Source organism: Lathyrus oleraceus, chromosome 6 (assembly GCF_024323335.1).
Source record: "Lathyrus oleraceus cultivar Zhongwan6 chromosome 6, CAAS_Psat_ZW6_1.0, whole genome shotgun sequence".
Lineage (NCBI taxonomy): Eukaryota > Viridiplantae > Streptophyta > Magnoliopsida > Fabales > Fabaceae > Lathyrus > Lathyrus oleraceus.
In genome coordinates this window covers 295484336-295502251 of record NC_066584.1, presented here as the reverse complement: position 1 = coordinate 295502251, position 17916 = coordinate 295484336, and the positions used below count along the sequence as shown (strand labels likewise).

General features: G+C 35.9%; 2 protein-coding genes across 2 annotated transcripts; one reads left to right on the top strand and one right to left on the bottom strand.

Annotated features, from left to right (window-relative positions):
* The first annotated feature begins 212 nt into the window (after window positions 1-212).
* On the top strand, window positions 213-734 carry LOC127095287 (uncharacterized). The gene has a single exon (XM_051033998.1). It carries the CDS (start codon window positions 213-215, stop codon window positions 732-734), a length of 522 nt encoding a protein of 173 aa, XP_050889955.1.
* Window positions 735-1389: 655 nt separating this feature from the next.
* Window positions 1390-4066, bottom strand: LOC127095286 (uncharacterized). Its single transcript, XM_051033997.1, has 6 exons — window positions 3839-4066; window positions 3040-3267; window positions 2403-2924; window positions 2168-2288; window positions 1742-1934; window positions 1390-1513 (listed from the first exon to the last, which is right to left on the bottom strand). Exons 1-6 carry the CDS (start codon window positions 4064-4066, stop codon window positions 1390-1392), a joined length of 1416 nt encoding a protein of 471 aa, XP_050889954.1.
* Between the last annotated feature and the right edge of the window lie 13850 nt (window positions 4067-17916).

Here is a 17916-nt window from a genome sequence, read left to right as displayed (position 1 = left end):
AGCAACTAACGAAAGAGTACAAATGTATAAAAGAAAATTCGATTATGTACTTCGTCATTGCAAATAGGTTGCTAAATTTTTTTGAATATATAGACATAAAACATGTTCCTAGAATAAAAAACCAAGAAGCTAATGACTTATCACAAATAGCTTAAGGGTATAGAATTTCAAAAGAGAAACTAGAGGAACTTGTCGAAGTAAAAGGAAAAGCAATGGCTACCATATTGCCGCCGACAGATTTGGAAAGCACCCAGTTAGGATATGCTAACAAAGAAGAGTTTGAAGTACTGACCATTGATACCTTAATGGATACAGATTGGAGGAATCCAATTGTTAATTATCTCAAGGACCCTTCAATAGATACAGAAAGAAAAACCAAGTACAGGGCTTTATCTTATGTTTTGATGGGGAATGAATTATTCAAGAAAACCCCTGAAGGGATCCTGTTGAAATGTTTAGGAGAAAACGAGGCGTACTTAGCATTATCTAGTGTACATAGTGGAGTCTGTGGAGCACACCAGGCAGGCCATAAGATGAAATGGTTGCTTTTCAGATATGGAATGTATTGGCCCACCATGTTAAAAGATTGTATAGAGTTTGCTAAGGGTTTCCAAGTATGTCAAGTACATGCAGGAATTCAACATGCTCCTGCAAGTGAGCTTCATGCAATTATCAAGCCTTGGCCTTTCAGAGGTTGGGCATTAGATCTAATTGGGGAAATTCGATCTACTTAATCCAAAGGTCAAAGGTACATACTTGTAGGAATTGACTATTCCACTAAATGGATCGAAGCAGTACCTTTAGTAAATGTGGATCAAGAAACTGTCATTGAATTCATTCAAAGGCAAATGTTATATAGATTTGGGATCCTAGAAAGTATAACAACAAATCAAGGATCAGTTTTTACTGGTCGAAAGATGCAAGAATTTGCAAAGGAAATGGGTTTCAAATTATTAACATCCACACCCTATTATGCTCAAGCCAATGGGCAAGTCGAAGCAGCCAATAAAGTAATAATTGGTTTAATCAAAAAGCATGTAGGGAAGAAGCCAAAAAATTGGCACAAAACTTTAGATCAAGCACTTTGGGCTTGTCGAACCTCCCCTAAAGAAGCTACTAACACTACACCTTTGCAACTTACATTTGGACATGATGTAGTATTACCTGTCGAAATCTACTTGCAATCAGTGAGAATCCGAAGACAAGGAGAAATTCCATCTGACCTATATTGGGAAATGATGATGAATGAACTGGTTGATTTGGACGAAGAAAGGTTACATGCATTAGAAGTATTAAGAAGATAGAAGGAGAGGGTAGCAAGAGCATACAATAAGAGGGTCAAAGGTAAAACTTTCATTATGAATGATTTAGTTTGGAAAGTTATATTACCTATGATTGAAAGAATAAAACATTAGGAAAATGGTCTCCACATTGGGAAGGACCTTTTCGAATTTTAAAACCATTTTCAAATAATGCATACGAAATAGAAGAACTAGCAGAGGATCGAAGAATCCTAAAAGTAAATGGGAAATACTTAAAGAAGTATAAACCATTTATGCATGAAGTTAAATCATAACAACTTAGCAAGCAAAGAACTATCATAGCCAAGATGGTGAATATATTTAAACTCCAAGTTTTGCCAAGATGGCTTTGTCTTAATCAAATTATAAACAAACAAAAGTCGAATAGAACAAAGACAAGTGGAAATCAGAAAGGGATAGTGGCCTTCATCCGGTCATACTTTATCTTCGCCAAGCCAATGTTGTACTGAACAACAGCTTGAACCCCTCCGAGGCGTGCAATATCTTCATTCATAGCAGTAGCCTTTTTGACGTGATCTATGCTCTGCTTTGCCAGATTATCAGCTTCAGTACTATCCAAGCCTTGGATAGTAGCCTGATTCGCCTTAGCATCAGAAATCTTCTTCTGCAATTCTGCAATGTGAGATTCCCAAGTCGTATCGAAGCAGTATAAGTGTCAAATTCTGCTTGGGTTGATTTTCTGGAAGCGGCTAGCTCCTAAGAGGTTTTTGAAGTTCGAAGGGCGTTATCAAACTCAATGGCTTGAGCTTGTTCAGTTGGTTGAAGCTTTGCTTTGGCATCCACCTCCCTACGGTATTCAACACAAACTTGGTCAATGAGGTTCTGGATGTCGATAAGGGCTTCACCTATATCAATGGGGAAAGCAGTGATGTTGATCTTGCTTATCATCTTCTTTATGCCAAAGCTTGCTCCCACATCCTTCTTCAATTCTTCAAAGAGATCTACATCAAAAACAGCCTTTTTTACCTGCTTAAGGAGTTCGTCATGTGATGCTTCGTTTGCAGTAGCACCAGAATGGGTCGAAGCTCCAGAAATGCTTTGTTCTGAAGAAGATTCTCTTTAAGCCATCATCAATCTTACATGCTTGAGGGGATCATTTTGTTTCAAAGCATTTTTCTCCTCCTCAGTAAGTGATATAGGCGAAGTCTGGATTGTGGATGATCGAATGTTAGTTGGATTTGGCATTGTTTCGACAATAGCATCACCAGTTCCAGTCTGATTTCCTTCAGGATTAGCTTCTCCCTCACTCATGTCTTCATCTTGCTGAAAGTACCCCTCAATCTCATCAAAATCCTGATCATCTTCGTCAGCGTAATCTGAAGGGAACGTAACTCTTGGAGGAGAGTTACTGGGAGTATCCTCATAATCTTCTTTCTCTTCTGAATCCTTCTCTTCAGCTTGCTTCAAATCTTTTTTACCATCTTCACCAGGGGAAGAGGTTTCTTGTTCGTTCTGGACATTATCTGCTTCGAGATTTTGTGCTCCAGTCGAAGATCCTTTGTTTTGAATTGCACCGCTGATTGTCGGAGGAGGAGATGGATTCATACTGCTCGAAGGATCACTCTGATTGGCAGTAGAAATGAGGGGAGTGGTAGGTTTTTCCTGAAAAAAAAGTGTTAGAATAAAAAGAAGTTTAATGAAAGATAAAAGAATCAGGATAGGAGTTCACCTGTTAAGCCTCAGGGTCGGAAGCATTACTCCCAATGTGCTCCAGTACTGCGCCACCAAAGGGCTGAGATTGAGTTTCCTTTGAAGGAGGAGGGAGAATCTTGGTTTCGGCACCTTGTTGTTTAGTTGTTTGGTAAGAGGAAATTGTTGCCTTATTCTTTTTCTGTTTCTTCTTAAGTGGAGTGGGAGGAGTTTCTTCTTCATCATCTTCGACAAGGATTACATTTTCAGTTGGGACTTTTCTTTTCTTTGGCGTTAGAGGAGGCTTGCCACTACCCTAAAAGAAGGAAAATTACAAACAATTAGCAAAATACGAAAGAGACAAAGAAATTATTTGATGTAATACCTTTGAACTCTTCTTTGTTTTTTATGGAGCAGCGTCCTTGGCAGAAGGAGCTCCCTGGCTTGAAGAGGTAGTTGGCTTAGAAGCGGTATTCGAACTAGCTTTCGCCACATGCTTGTCTTTCTTCACCACCTTCCTTTCAACAGCTAAAGAAGAATGTGAGTTAATAGAAACATGCAATGTTTAAAAGATTAGCTAAAGACGAAAAGGAGTTGTAAGACCCAGAAATCCAAACATTCCACACCTTCACATGTCGGAGAGGTAATTCTCACTGCATCCAACTCAAAGTGAAGAAAGCCTTTGAAACTGTCTAAGGTATGTTTGGTTTCAACTACCCTTTTAGCAGGTCTTTGTTGGTCATTTTTCAGTTCATTAAAAATGTTCCCACATGTGAACCAATCTGGGTAAGGGGGAAAAATGACAAAGCAAAGTTTGCACTGGGTAAACTTGGAAATTTGGGTGGTTCGCACTCAAAGCCCAAATCATATTTAAATTCAGGTTTTACAGCTTTGGGAAATTTCTTTTTGGCAATTTGTTTTTCAAATTTCTCTTTTAAAATCGGCGCTGCATAACAGACGGTTTGAACAAGTTCCATTGGGTTATAGACAGTTTCAAAGTACTTTTGAAATGCTTGGATTTCATCAGAATATGTAAGCTTACCCTTGTAGACATTTTCCTGCAAAGATGAAAAGGCCTTTGTTAGACATTCCTTGATTTCAGCAGTAGCAACCATGCTCTTAGAATAGAAATTTGTCCACCAAGTGGCGAACCCATTGGTTGAATGGAATGATGGTTGGTATGCTATTAATTGAAATTCAGCAAAATTTGCATGGAATCCCTTATGTGTTGCAATGTCTCGAGCACTCCAATCAGTCCCTGCACAACATATCTTGCGCTTTCAATTGAATAGAGAGACAGGAATGAGTTCACACAACCCAAATTATCGAGAGACAAAATTAGGTTGGTAAGCCAATAAGCAAACACGGCTCTTTACTGGCAAGATCCTCGAAATAAGCAGCCTTGGGAAGAGAAAGGCACGCCATATATCTTCGATCTTTGTGCTGGCGTCCTTAATAACATCCTCAAGCGAAGCAGTGAACCAGGAAGGACCATGGGTTCGACTGGCAAATGGAGCCATCGAAGGAGAGAAATGGTGACGCCTCGAGAACATCAGGGTGTATTTGGTGAGGGAAGTTTGCAGATTGTCAACATCATCAACTGGAGTCAGCGGAAGGAGTCTGGTGTCTTCAATGCTTCGATTTACTATCTCTGGGGCATTTTCATCAACATTTCCATGTGTTGGCAAAAAGGATTCGAAGGTTGCATTGAGCCACAATTGAAGAAGTCAATAAGGCCCAGATAGTAATAAGTTTGTACCAGCTTTATACTCCTTTAACTTGGCACTAGCAGACCCTAGACTCTCATACAAACTAGCCAATAGCAGTTCGCTTAAACACACCTTCCGACCAACGTGAAATTGATTAGCAAGTGTTAGAAATCTCTTTCCAACTTGCAGAGATTTACAGCAGAAGAAGAACTTGGATAACCACAGACCCAAGAATACTATATGTTTTATGTCAGAAACTTCTTCCCCATCAGCATGATACAAATTAATATAAGTGCTGAACGAAGCGTTCTTGACGTTAAAGTCAATTAGGTTTTCGTAGTCTTGATAGGGGTCGAAGGTCTCTCCTGTCGGAGGAAGTCCAGAAACAGCAGCTACGTCGAAGAGCGTAGGGGTTATCATTCCACATGGGAGATGGAAAATATTATACGTACTATCCCAAAAATACAGACTGGATAGTAACAAAGGTTGGCAGTAGCTAAACCCCAGTTTCGACATCTGAATCAGGTCGAAAATGCCCAATTCTATCCAAAATGGAGCTTTCTTTTTCTTAACTTTTGTCAACCAAGCTAAATAAGATTTGTCCAAAGTTGGACAAGAACGGAAAGGTCTAAACTATCAGTAATGTAATCTAGTTGAAAAGCCTCTCTTTGGACTGACTCTTCAGCATTTCTAGAGGAAACAGTTTTATTTGCTATGGGTTTTGTAGTATGATAACAAAGAAAAAACTTTGCGCATTTCTCTAAATGTCCTTCAGGAACTAATGGGCCTAAAAATCCTAAAGTATTTCCAGAGAGTAAAAAGGGAATCATTACCTGGGAAGCATATATTGCTTTCTGTTCTTTGATGAGTTTTGGATGAGTAATGTACTCTTTGATGAGTTTTGAGAAGCAGAACTCTTTGAGGAGCCAACGCCTTTAATGTTCTTTGATTTCTTTTGCTATTTATCAGAAGACATTTTTATGGGTTTTTGAGGTTTTTTGAAAGATTAGGGTTTTGAAGAAGAAGAAACGTTTCAGAGAAGTTTGGAGATGAACTTAGGTTAAAGATGAAAATTTTCGTAGAAAATGAAAAAGGAAGTGACAATGGGTTTTTATAGTATTTACCTACGAGTTGTCTGGTTACACCTTGCAAAGGTAGTGGGGCACGTGGAGGTTTTTCTGTGAAGAAGGTGCAGGGATTATTGTTCATTCTTCTTGGAAGTTGAAGTTCAAGATGATAATAACTGCGCGCACGTCTTGATGAGACATTTTAAAAAAGTAAGTCATGATTAACTGACAATTATGGACTTTTGGGTTTATGAAAGGTCTCTGCTCGAAATCTGGTGATTACAAAAAAATGCGCATTTCTACATTGATTCGAAATAGACATTTATTGGGGGCAATTTGTTAGCTGGAGATTTCGACAATTAGGTGAAGTTCTTTGAAAATATTATGTTTTGGAGAATAATGAAAAATGGCTTTGGAGAACTATTTATTAAATCCTTTTCTTGTGAGAAAGGACCTTTTTGTCAAAGCTTGAGACTTAGAAGATTTTTGGGTCTCCAAAAGTTCTTTTCGACATAGGCATTTGGCAGGTTCAAAGCTTCGAGCGGGAAAGATTTGAAATTCAAACGAAGTGGTTTCATCAGGCAAACACGTGGAAGCATCTGAGATACGCAGCGTTTGAAAATGTCGAACGTGGCAATCATCTGTGTAGAGACCGTTAGGGTCGAATTGTTATAAATAGGAGTCTTAGTTTTTAGATTTCATGTGTTCAAACTGATATACAAAATTCACTAAAAATACTCAAAGTACCGGAGCGAGAGAAACGAGTCTTTGCTGAAAATGTATGTATGAAGAACACCATGATTACATTTCATATTATCTTTTTATTGCAAGTTACTTGAATTAAACCATTTACTGTCTTTTCTTCTGTCGAATTGCCTTTATCTTTAAAGTTTTTCGTCATTGCTTTTACCTTTGCATTTACATTTCTCCAGACCTTTATTTCTGACATCTTTTCAAACTTAAAACCTTTTACTTAAAGTTATTTATCTTTACTTTTGCCAATTACCTTTGTCATCTTTAGAAAAAAAGCCTTTTTACAGAATTACTACCACTTAGGTGTCCATTTTCCCCCCATATCTTCCATGGTTGGGACTTAAACCCAATTGAGGCACGAATAATTAGTGTCATATCCCCATTTACCGCTTTACATAAGCCTTTGAAATGGTATGTGTACATCATTATCCGGATACGTGATTAGGGTTCACAACAATAATAGGACTTTCTAAGCAAGGCTCCTCACCAAATAAGACTTTCGAAACAAAGGTTCCTCACCAAAATGTCAACCATCCTCATGGTATCCATCGAATACTAGGTGATACATTCACCAATTCTCATGTTACACATAAATTCTCAGGTAATCATATCCACCCATTCACATGTTCCATACAAAGCTTATTGGTTCATTAATCAGGAGAATGCTTGTCTGCGATACACACCTAGGTACCATTACATCCAAGCATCGCCACTTAAGTCAATTCACAACCTAAGTTATCTTTCTAAGTCCAATCACCTAGTTATAATCCTAGGTTTCCCCACTCATAATCATAGACTTTTAATCATGTTATTACACAAACCACACAACAATCATTCACAATATAAAGCGTGTATCATGATATAATCCATAACCTACATAGGGCACACATGGTAACATAGCACAATACAAACCACCAGCAAGGTTATCACACAACCCGCCTCATTCTAACTTATTCAACTTCCAAGTCTCATAACAACATTCGTTCAATCATCCCATGGTTGGGGTTCACCGGACTTAAAGGGAAATATTCAGTGGAATAAGTCATAGAGGCATCTCTCTATATCATATCCCTCTACGTTATCTTCCTAACACTTTCGTCCATTCATCATTACGAGTTACGAAACTCATTAACTGATCATTTTAACCTAATCGAGTTTCTAGGTTAAAACACACCTATGTAATTCGACCGATTAATGTTAATCTAATGCATACACAACACGGTACAAGTTATAGTACATCCAAGGTAGCTTGGAAACATGAAACAAGTGGTTTTAGGTAAAACGAGGAAGAACCAATCGATTGGTTCTTGAGACAATCGATCATATGAAGCCTCTATTAAGCATTTTTACAAAATTTAACAGGACCAATCGATTGTCATAGTGGAAAATCGGAATTTTCTCCCCTTGAAAGATGGTCAATCGATTGTTTGACGGTAAAACCCATGACCAAATGATTGTCCCCTGCAAGTTCTTCAAAAATTCCTCTTTTAAACATTCCTTCTTCCAATTTTAATCATACTAAACCATTCCACTTCATACACTCTCATAAACCCACACCAAACCAAGGAATTATGAGGTATAACTCAAGAACTAAAATACATAAACCACGTGTAATAAAAGATAATAACCACAACAATAATAACATGGAAACAATGTCATTATAGTAGCAAGAACAACATCAATTTCATCATGTCATAACCAACAACAACATGTATTCAAGAAGGCAACAAACATGGAATCACCACAACCCTAAAATTCCCAACTCTTTAAATCTTCCCTCCCCCATCCCCCTCAATATATAAATAACTAGGAAATCACCTTATCATATGTAGATAATGAAGATGAGGGAGAAATTGAGATGATGATATGGTGATGATGATGATCCATGGGTCTTCTTCTTCTTCTCTCAAGATCTTTTATTCCTCTTTCTCTCTTATTCTTCTTCTCTTATCTTCTTTCCTATTTCCTCTATTCCACGTTTTTTCTTTTCTTTCTTATCCACTTCTTTTTTCTTTTTTTTTATTCTTATCCCCCTTTTCTTCTTTCTTTCTGCATCACACAGTTGTACACACACACACACACACACACATAATAACAATTGATCTCTTATAAGTCCACTTGTTACTCTATTAATACCAACTGATAACTTTTAGAGCACTTAAGGGTACATGAGATATTACACTTGTCGCTCTCTTTCTTGGATGACTCTTTTCCCTTTCTGGGTCCGGGGATCCCATTATCATCACTCTCATGGGATTTGGCCCTGACTGGCCCTTAGGAAGAGCCGCCTTTGACATACTTCTTAAGGTGGCCCTCTTAAATCAAACATTTTATCTCCTCTTAAGCTGGTAGTAGTATTGTGTGTGATGTCCATTAACCTTATAGAACATACAAAACCTTCCAGGCTCATGTCTCATAACTTCCTCCTTTGGAGATGGAAGGGTGGGGATATCATAAAAGTGGATAACCTCTCTCTATATCTTCTCATGGAGAGTGTTTAAGGGTGTGAATCTCTCTGCGACCTTTCAACCTTGCTTAAATGTTGTTATGTATCTGATGTGTGAGGTATATCTATTCTTCCGTGAGTACTATGAGTCTTTGGCATTAGGAACACACTCTTTTACGTCACGAGCCCTCTTCTCGACGTTCCTCCTGTTAGACGAAGGCGACTTATCTAGAGGGGGGATGAATAAATCCTAAGTTAAAAAAAAACTTTATAAAAATTCTATTTTGAAAAATTTGACGGCTAGCAGAAGTGACCCAGATCGAGTCGTCTAAACCGCACTGCTATTGAAAAGCCCAGACATGTGTATATATAATCAAATTATGATAATGATAACAAATTGATTAAAATAATTTTAACCATAATCACTTGAATTCTACACTAAAAGTAAAGTCTATTTCCAATGACAAAATACACAAAAACGCAATTGAGATAAATTATCGAACATCTTGTGTGCAATCAATTTCGTTTTTTTTATGGTTTTGTTGATTTGGAAATCCAATCACAATCTAATAGATTGTGATCAACTCAAAAAAACCTTTTTCAAAAGGTAATAAATTTTTTTAACCAAAAGTATTGATTGCACAACCGACAAATTCAACAATTTGTAAATGAAAATTAAGAGATGGAGAGAGAGAGAGAGAGAGAGAGAGAGGGAGGGAGAGGGAGAGAGAGAGTACACAAGGATTTTTTAGGAAGTTCCTCAATCAGCCTCGTTATGGGTATGTCTGCTCTCAATTCGAACTTGAATTGAGATAATGAAAATTAACCTTTGCAATTGTAGTTTTACAAGAGAAATGTAGCAACTCAACCCCACAAACCCTATGTTTGATGTTGATTATAACACTTTCTCTTCCCTTTATCTGAGCTTGATCAAGTCACCCAACAATACAAATTTGGTCCACCGACTCACACTACTCCTTTGCAAGAAACCTCCGTTATTCAAAGCTTTCACTCAATCGAATCCAAATTCTAAATTATTGTCACATAAGATTTACCAAGATGACCCATCGTCTCACATTACTCTTTTGCAAGAAACCCCCGTTCTTCAAAGCTTTCACTCGATTGAATCCAACTTGTGTAATCTTGTCAAAAACCTCCAAATCTCTAATTGATCTTGAAGGAAAATCTCAACTTGGTTTTCTTATTTGAAACTCCCAAAGTTCCTCAACCCAAATTACAATTCAGCAACCTAAGTTGGGCGTTATCAAAACTGATTCTAAATGCCACCCAAACAAAAAATGATTATGTGTAGTTTATTTATGTGTATGCATAGAATGTATGTTTAAAATGAAGAAAACTTTTTGTATATTCCTGGTTGTGTATATGGTTTTCTCAAAACCACTTAATGAAATGATGCATGTATGAAGTGTGAGTGCAACTTCCGTTAGATATGTTTTGGATGATGTCAAACTAGGATACTTTAGAGCTAATTTATATTATATGGTATTCTCTGATTCTCTATGTGTATCTTAGCATTAGGAAGCATAAAAGTATTCAGAAACAATGTGAAAAGGTCGCATACATCGAACATGCATTAAAAATCAATTTGTGTGAAAAATAACATTACATGTTGACACATGCAACTATAGGTCGACCTATGGAAAAAACATTCTGGCTATAGGTCGACACATGCAGTTTATAGGTCGACATATATGATGTTGTATTAAAGCTTGTAGCCTCTATCGCATGTGCCAAGTCTTCAGGTTGACACATAAGGAGCGCATAACAGTCACAGGTCGACACATGACTTTAAACAGGTCGACCTATACATCTAACAGGTCGACACATAACTTTTATAGGTCGACCTATCCGATGTAACTTTTCAAAAATTCATATTTTTCTCAAGTCCTTTTCATTTCCTTTTTCCATAAATCACCCATGCATATAAATACTTTATACATGCATCGTTCTCTAGTAAGGTTTCTAGAGTGATAAAAACCTACATGAATCCAAGATTTCAAAGCAACTCATCATCTTCAATTCAATCTATGCATACACACAATCAAACTACACATAATCATTTTTTGATTGGGTGCCATCTAGATTAGGATTGATAACATCGAATTAGGTTTTTTATACCGAGAATATTGGATTAAGATAATTCAGGGACTCAAATAAGAAAACCTAGGTGGGGTTTTCGTTCAAGATATTTAGGGTTTGAAGGTTTTGGACAAGATTGTGCAGTTTAGATCTGATCGAGGGAAATCCTTGGGACTAGGTGTGTCTTGCAAGGGAGTAGCGTGAAACAGTGGATCGTGTTGACAAATCTTGGGTTCAACAAGTGTGCGCTTGGGACTATTTCAGTCGGGTGAAAGCCTTGAGACAAGGAGGTTATGCAAGGAAGTATCAACAACAGGTGAATTGAAGCGACTTTATTGGTGACTTGATAAATCTTTGATCAAGGTTTTAGAGGTGGTAGAGTCAAGAACAAACTTAGGGTTTATGGGATTTAATTTCTCATCTCTTGTATATAAACTTTTGCAAAGTAAGATTTCTTATAATAATATCTCCAATCGTGTTCGAATTGAGGGAAGACGTACCCATAGCGAGGTCGATTGGGGAACTGCCTAAACAAATCATTGTGTACTATCTTTCTCTCTCTCTATCACTTTTATTTTTCGGTTTGCAAATTGTCAATTACTTTGATCTCTTGATCAACATTGTTAGGAAAATACTATTTTTGAATTATTGTGATATTTATGTTGTAGTAGTAATCATATACCTTTTGATAGTGATTGGATTTTTAAGAACTACAAACAATATACAAACATCCAAACTTTGTTAATCGCACGCAAAGTGTTAGACAAATTGTTTCAACTAGTTTTTTATATGTAGTTATCATTGGAGAAAGTCATTACTATAATAGAGTATTCAATTTAGTGTTTGAAGTGTTGATAAATCAACTTGTGGAATATTATCATGCCATTGGAATTCTTACGCATATCCGGGCTTTTCAATAGTTGGTTTTGTTAGACGATTTTGGATCCGGGAAATATTTGAAACTTGCTTTCGCGCCATAATTTGTTCTAAATCAAATTTTCAAATAATTTTTTTAACTTGGGATCTATTTATCCACATCCCTCTAGAATTAGGCATATCATCAAACAAGTGGTATCACGAGCTTCAGTTATTTCCAGTCTGAAGATTTGCTTATTAGATAATGGCTACCGAACCTAAAGGGGCGTATAGTAGAGCACCTATATTCATCGGTGAAAATTATGGCTATTGAAAAGCTTGTATGCGTATCCATATCAACTCTGTTGATAAGGGTGTATGGAACATCATCATCAATGATCCTAACGAAATTACAATGACCAATGGTGAAGGCGTAATCGTACCAAAACCGGAAAATCAATGGAATGATAATGATAGAAGTTGTGGTCTCATGATTGGAAAGTATAAAATATTCTCATATCCGCATTAGGTGTTGATGAGTATTATCATGTCTCTCATTGTGAAACCTCCAAAGCTATGTGGGACGTATTAGAAGTTGCCCATGAGGGAACTAATGAGGTTAAACAAGCTAGAATCAACACATTAGACCAAGAGTTTGAACTATTTCGTATGGTGAAACCATTGCCGACATGCAAAAGAGATTCACACATGCTATTAATATATTGAATACTCTAGGTAATCCTATCTCCAATGCTATTGCTACTAACGAGGTTTTAAGATGTCTTAACAGGGAATAACAACCCAAGGTCACCATGATTAAAGAAGCGAATGATCTTAAATCACTTGATCTTACTACTTTGTTTGGTAAATTGGAAGAACATGAGAAAGAACTCACTTGCTTGGAAAAAAAATGAAAAAGAGTATGAAAAGATAATGAAGAAAGAGAAAGGTAAAGGTAAGGAAGAGGTGAAGAAGTCCATTGCTCTAAAGACTTCTAGTTTCAAGTTATCAAAGAATGGGCCTAGTGAGTGTGAATAAAGGGATGACAAGAACTCTGATGATGATGATGATGATGTTGGGAAATTTGTCAAGAGATACCAAAGGTATATTTGGAATAACAAAGTCAAGCACTCTGAAAGAAACTTAGCCAAATTTAGAAAGAAGTCCAAGTCTTCAAAAGATGGTGAGAATAGGAAAGGTAAACGTAGAAGCTCTTGTTATAATTATGGTGAAATTGGTCACTATAGACCGAAATGTCCCATGATTAAGAAATACAAATAAAGAGGGCATAATAAGAAGTCTAGTAAATCTAGAAGAGGTTATGTAGCTTGTGAGAGTGCAAGTGATTCCTCAAGCGATGAAAGCTCCACTTCAAGTTTAGAATCGGTCCGGATTTGTCGTATGGAAAATGGAAGGAAGAAGAAACAAGTAAGTTCTTCTAAACTTGAGCTTACTAGTGGTTTATTTTATTCTCAATTACAAAATGCCTTTGAAAATCTTCATAGAGAAGCCTTAAATGCTTTTAACAAATTAGCTTCACATGAAAAAGTACTTTTACACTTAGAAGCTAAAGTGTTAGAATCCGAAAGGAAGTTGGAAGCTATTAAGAGATCTATGATAGATATTTAAAGTGACAATAATGAAGATGAAAAACCTTCTATGTTTGGTTATGAATCTTGTCATAATTGGCAAAAAAGATAAATGCCCTTCAAGTCATATTAGATAAAGCCTTACAACCAAAGATTTCTTATGCTATTGATTCATCTAAGTATGAAAGGTCTTTGAACCATTCATATAAGAAACAAACATTTGTTAAAAAGGAGTCTAATAGAAAAGGCACATCTCATCTTAACTTGTCTTGTCTCTATTGTTGCAAGAAAGGCCATACCATTGAAAAATGAAAATTTAGGAAACTTTTAGTTCCTAAAGGAGCCTTTCAATGGTTGTCCAAATGCAATCTTGTTTTCACTCACCCCCAAGGATCCAATGAAGATTGGGTACCTAGAAATTGTTGTTTATTTTATAGGATAAATGTATTGGATCTATGAAGAGAGTATGCAGTCTTATTTATGGATACTCAAGACATGTGACATGTTACATCTCCCTATTTCGTTGATTTTGTGGCAAGGAAGAATGGTTGTGTGACCAAAAGGAACCAACTTCTAGTGTTCTTTAATTGGTAAAAGTGTGTCGACTACTATTAATGTTTTATCCAATAAATGTCGGGATATGTGTTTCTTTTCATGATATAGGTATATCTTCACAAGACATTCTCATGAAACCGAAAAAGGAATTGATCAGCCTAAAGCGATGTAGCGTGAGAAAGAAGAAGATAACGATTGTGAAAAGGAGAAGGTTGAAAGTACAATTGCAGTGGACGATTTATCTTTGACTTGGAGAATCTCCAATGATTATCAAATCAATAATATTCTTGGATACATTATTAATCATACTTTCAAGTACTTTGTCAAAGAGAAAAATGGTAAGATCGTTGTTGTCTAAAGGTTGTATGACATATTTTTCATTTATTCCAAATTTTGTTCGAGAGTTTCTTGTGGAGTGCATGTGCATACTCCGTCATTCGTATGGTGAGGTAATATCTTTTCAACTTTCGCTTTGTAAGGAAGTTCTTTCTTTTATCTGCTTATTTTTCAAAGGTATATGGTTTACTTTGTGTATGATGAATGTTATGAGTGTTCACTTATGAAAATTTCAAGTGACAACCAATGTGTGTTTCATTTAAAATGATTGTGTGACCTTATCTAAATATCTTCACATGTATGTTATACCGTCTCTAGCTTATGCTTGCTTGGAAGATTTCAAGTTTATGTCAATGATATTATTTTTGGATCCACTGACATGCAACTTTATAGGAGTTTTCTAAGCTTATGTAGGGTGAGTTTGAGATGAGCCTTATGTGGGAGTTTAATTACTTCCTTGATATTGAAATCAAACAACTCAATAAAGGGTCATTTGTATGTTAAACCAAATATTGCAACGAATTGCTAAAGAGATTTAGCATGGAAGATGCAAATTTTATTGACACTTCTATGGCCACAAATTGGAACTTGGAAAATAATGAAAATGGTAAGGATGTAGATGTCAAGAAATATAGAGTGCATCCTTAATCTTTTCATAAGAAATGTAGTATCGTTCCTTTTTCTATATTCCCTTTTTTTAAGTAAGCTTTTATCATTGTATGTTGATTGTGTTCCAAATGGTTGATATTCTTGATGTTTGAGTTAGTTCATAAATGTTCACTTCCAAAAATGTATATTGATGTATGTCAATTATATGCTTATAGTGACTTTGTGCTTTTCTCTCTATATGCTTGAAATATGCTCTTGGTGCATTGGCTTGTTATCTATTCTTGCATGAAACTTGATTGAACATGTTATAATGTTAGCAAATTCTCGTTGTGTGTCATTGTTATGATAACATCTTTGTTTTTGGTTTGTGTGGTGATAAATATTTATCGCCTTGCTAGAGCACATGCATGTGCAACATTTCGAGAGTACCAAAGGTATATGTCACGTAATCGTGTGCAACTTTTGTAGCAACTCAAGAGTTTTTTTATTCCATTGTATCCTTCATATTTCATGTTTGTGCTATGTTATTTGGCCTTCATTGTGACAATCATGTTGTATTATTGCCTTACATACGTGTATTTAGGTTTAGGAATTTTCCTTTAATATGTATGTCATTCTATGTGAATGCTATCATATTGATGTTCTTATCTTTGCAAACTGCCTCTGTGTGTTATTTTGGTTTATGCATGATTCAAGATACTTATCATGATTTTCTTTGTTTCTTTTTTATGTTGTCAAATGGGGAGAAGCAAGATGATGTTGTGGGGTCCATATATTCAGGGGGAGCTTCTCATTGAATTGCAAACGCATCATCTCAAGTTTTGCTATCATAAAAAATGGGGAGTATGTGGGTGCAACTTCCGTTAGATGTGTTTTGTATGATGTCAAAACTAGGATACTTTTGTGTTAATGTATATTGGACGGTATCCTCTGATTCTCTATGTGCATCTTAACATTAGGAAGCATAAAAGTATTTGGAAACAATTTGAAAAAGGTCTCATGCATAAAACATGCATGAAAAATCAATTTGTGTGAAAAATAGCATTATAGGTCGGCACATGCAACTACAGGTCGACCTATGGAAAAAACTTTTGGCTATAGGTTGACACATGCAGTCTATAGGTCGACACACATGTTGCTTTATTAAAGCCTATAGCCTTTGTCTCATGTGCCGAGTCTTCAGGTCGACACATAGGGAGCGCATAACAGTCATAGGTCGGAACATGACTTTAAACAGGACGACATATGCATCAAACAGGTCGACACATAACTTTTACAGGTTGACCTATCCGATGCAATTTTTCAAAAATTCATATTTTTCTCAAATTCTTTGTATTTCCTTTTCCCCTAAATCACCCATGCATATAAATACTTCATACATATACCACTCTCTAGTAAGGTTTCTAGAGTGATTAAAACCTACATGAATCCAAGATTTCAAAGCATCTCATCATCTTCAACTCAATCTATGCATACACGCAATCAAACTACACATAATTATTTTTTGATTGGATTCCATCTAGATTAGGATTGATAACGTCCAATTGGGTTTGTTGTACTTAGAATATTGGGTTGTGATCCTTGAGGGATTCAAATAAGAAAACCGAGGCGGGATTTCGTTCAAGATCTTTAAGGTTTGAAGGTTTTGGACAAGATTGTGCAATTCGGATTCGATTGAGTGAAAGCCTTGGGACTAGGTGTGTCATGCAAGGGAGTAGCGTGAAACGGTGGACCGTGTTGACAAATCTTGGGTTCAACAAGTGTGCGCTTGGGATTAATTCATCTGGATGAAAGCCTTGAGACAAGGAGGTCGTGCAAGGAAGTAGAAACAACAAGTGAATTGAAGCGACATTTTTGGTGACTTGATCAATCTTTGATCAAGTTTTGGAGGTGCTAGAGTCAAGAACAAACTCAGGGTTTGTGGGATTTGATTTCTCATATCTTGTATACGTACTTTTGTAAAGTAAGATTTATTATAATAATATCATAATTATTGTTTGAATTGAGGGAAGATGTACCCATAGAGAGGTCGATTATGGAAATGCTTAAACAAATCACGTATAATCTCTCTCTCTCTCTCTCTCTCTCTCTCTCTCTATATATATATATATATATATATATATATATATATATATATATATATATATATATATATATATATATATATATATATATATATATATATATATATAATATATATATATATATATATATATATATATATATATATATATATATATATATATATATATATATATATATATATATATATATATATATATATCTGTTTTATTTTTCAGTTCATAAATTATCGGTAAGTTTGATCTCATGATCAACATTGTTTAGATAATATTTTTTAAAATTATTATTAAATTTGTGTTGTAGTAGTAACCACATACCTTTTGGTAGTGATTGAATTTCTAAGAACTACAAACACTATACAAACGTCCAAACTTTGTTAATCGCACGCAAAGTGTTCGACAAATTGTTTCAACAAGTTTTTTGTGTGTTGTTATCACTGGAGATAGACCGTTACTATAGTAGAGTATTCAATTTAGTGTTTGAAGTGTTGATAAATCAACTTGTGGATTATTATCATACCATTGGAACTCTTACCCATATTCGAGCTTTTCAATAGTAGGTTCGGTTAGACGATTTTGGATCCGAAAAATATTTGAAACTTAGTTTCGCACCATAATTTTTTTCTAAATCAAATATTTGAATAAATTTTTAACTTGGGATCTATTCACCCCCCCCCCCCCCCCACTCTCTATATATATGCCTATTGTCTAACATGAAGTATATATATGTGTGTCCAAGTATGAGGCAAAAGAAGTGCAAGAGGTTTAGAAAAATGCAAGTTTTTCAAGATTTTTAGTGCATGTGTCGATATATGTAAGTCATGTGTCGGCCTATATAGGTCATGTGTTGACTCATACAGACGAC

Excerpts from the sequence above, each read along its gene's own strand:
- LOC127095287 (XM_051033998.1), top strand. The coding sequence starts at position 213 with ATGGCTACCATATTGCCGCCGACAGATTTGGAAAGCACCCAGTTAGGA.
- LOC127095286 (XM_051033997.1), bottom strand. The coding sequence starts at position 4,066 with ATGGTTGCTACTGCTGAAATCAAGGAATGTCTAACAAAGGCCTTTTCA. Across the intron at positions 1,935-2,167 it reads TGCTTTCCCCATTGATATAG|AATTGCAGAAGAAGATTTCT; the intron begins GTGAAGCCCTTA and ends CTCACATTGCAG. Across the intron at positions 1,514-1,741 it reads ATTGGCTTGGCGAAGATAAA|GATTCTTCGATCCTCTGCTA; the intron begins GTATGACCGGAT and ends ATTTACTTTTAG.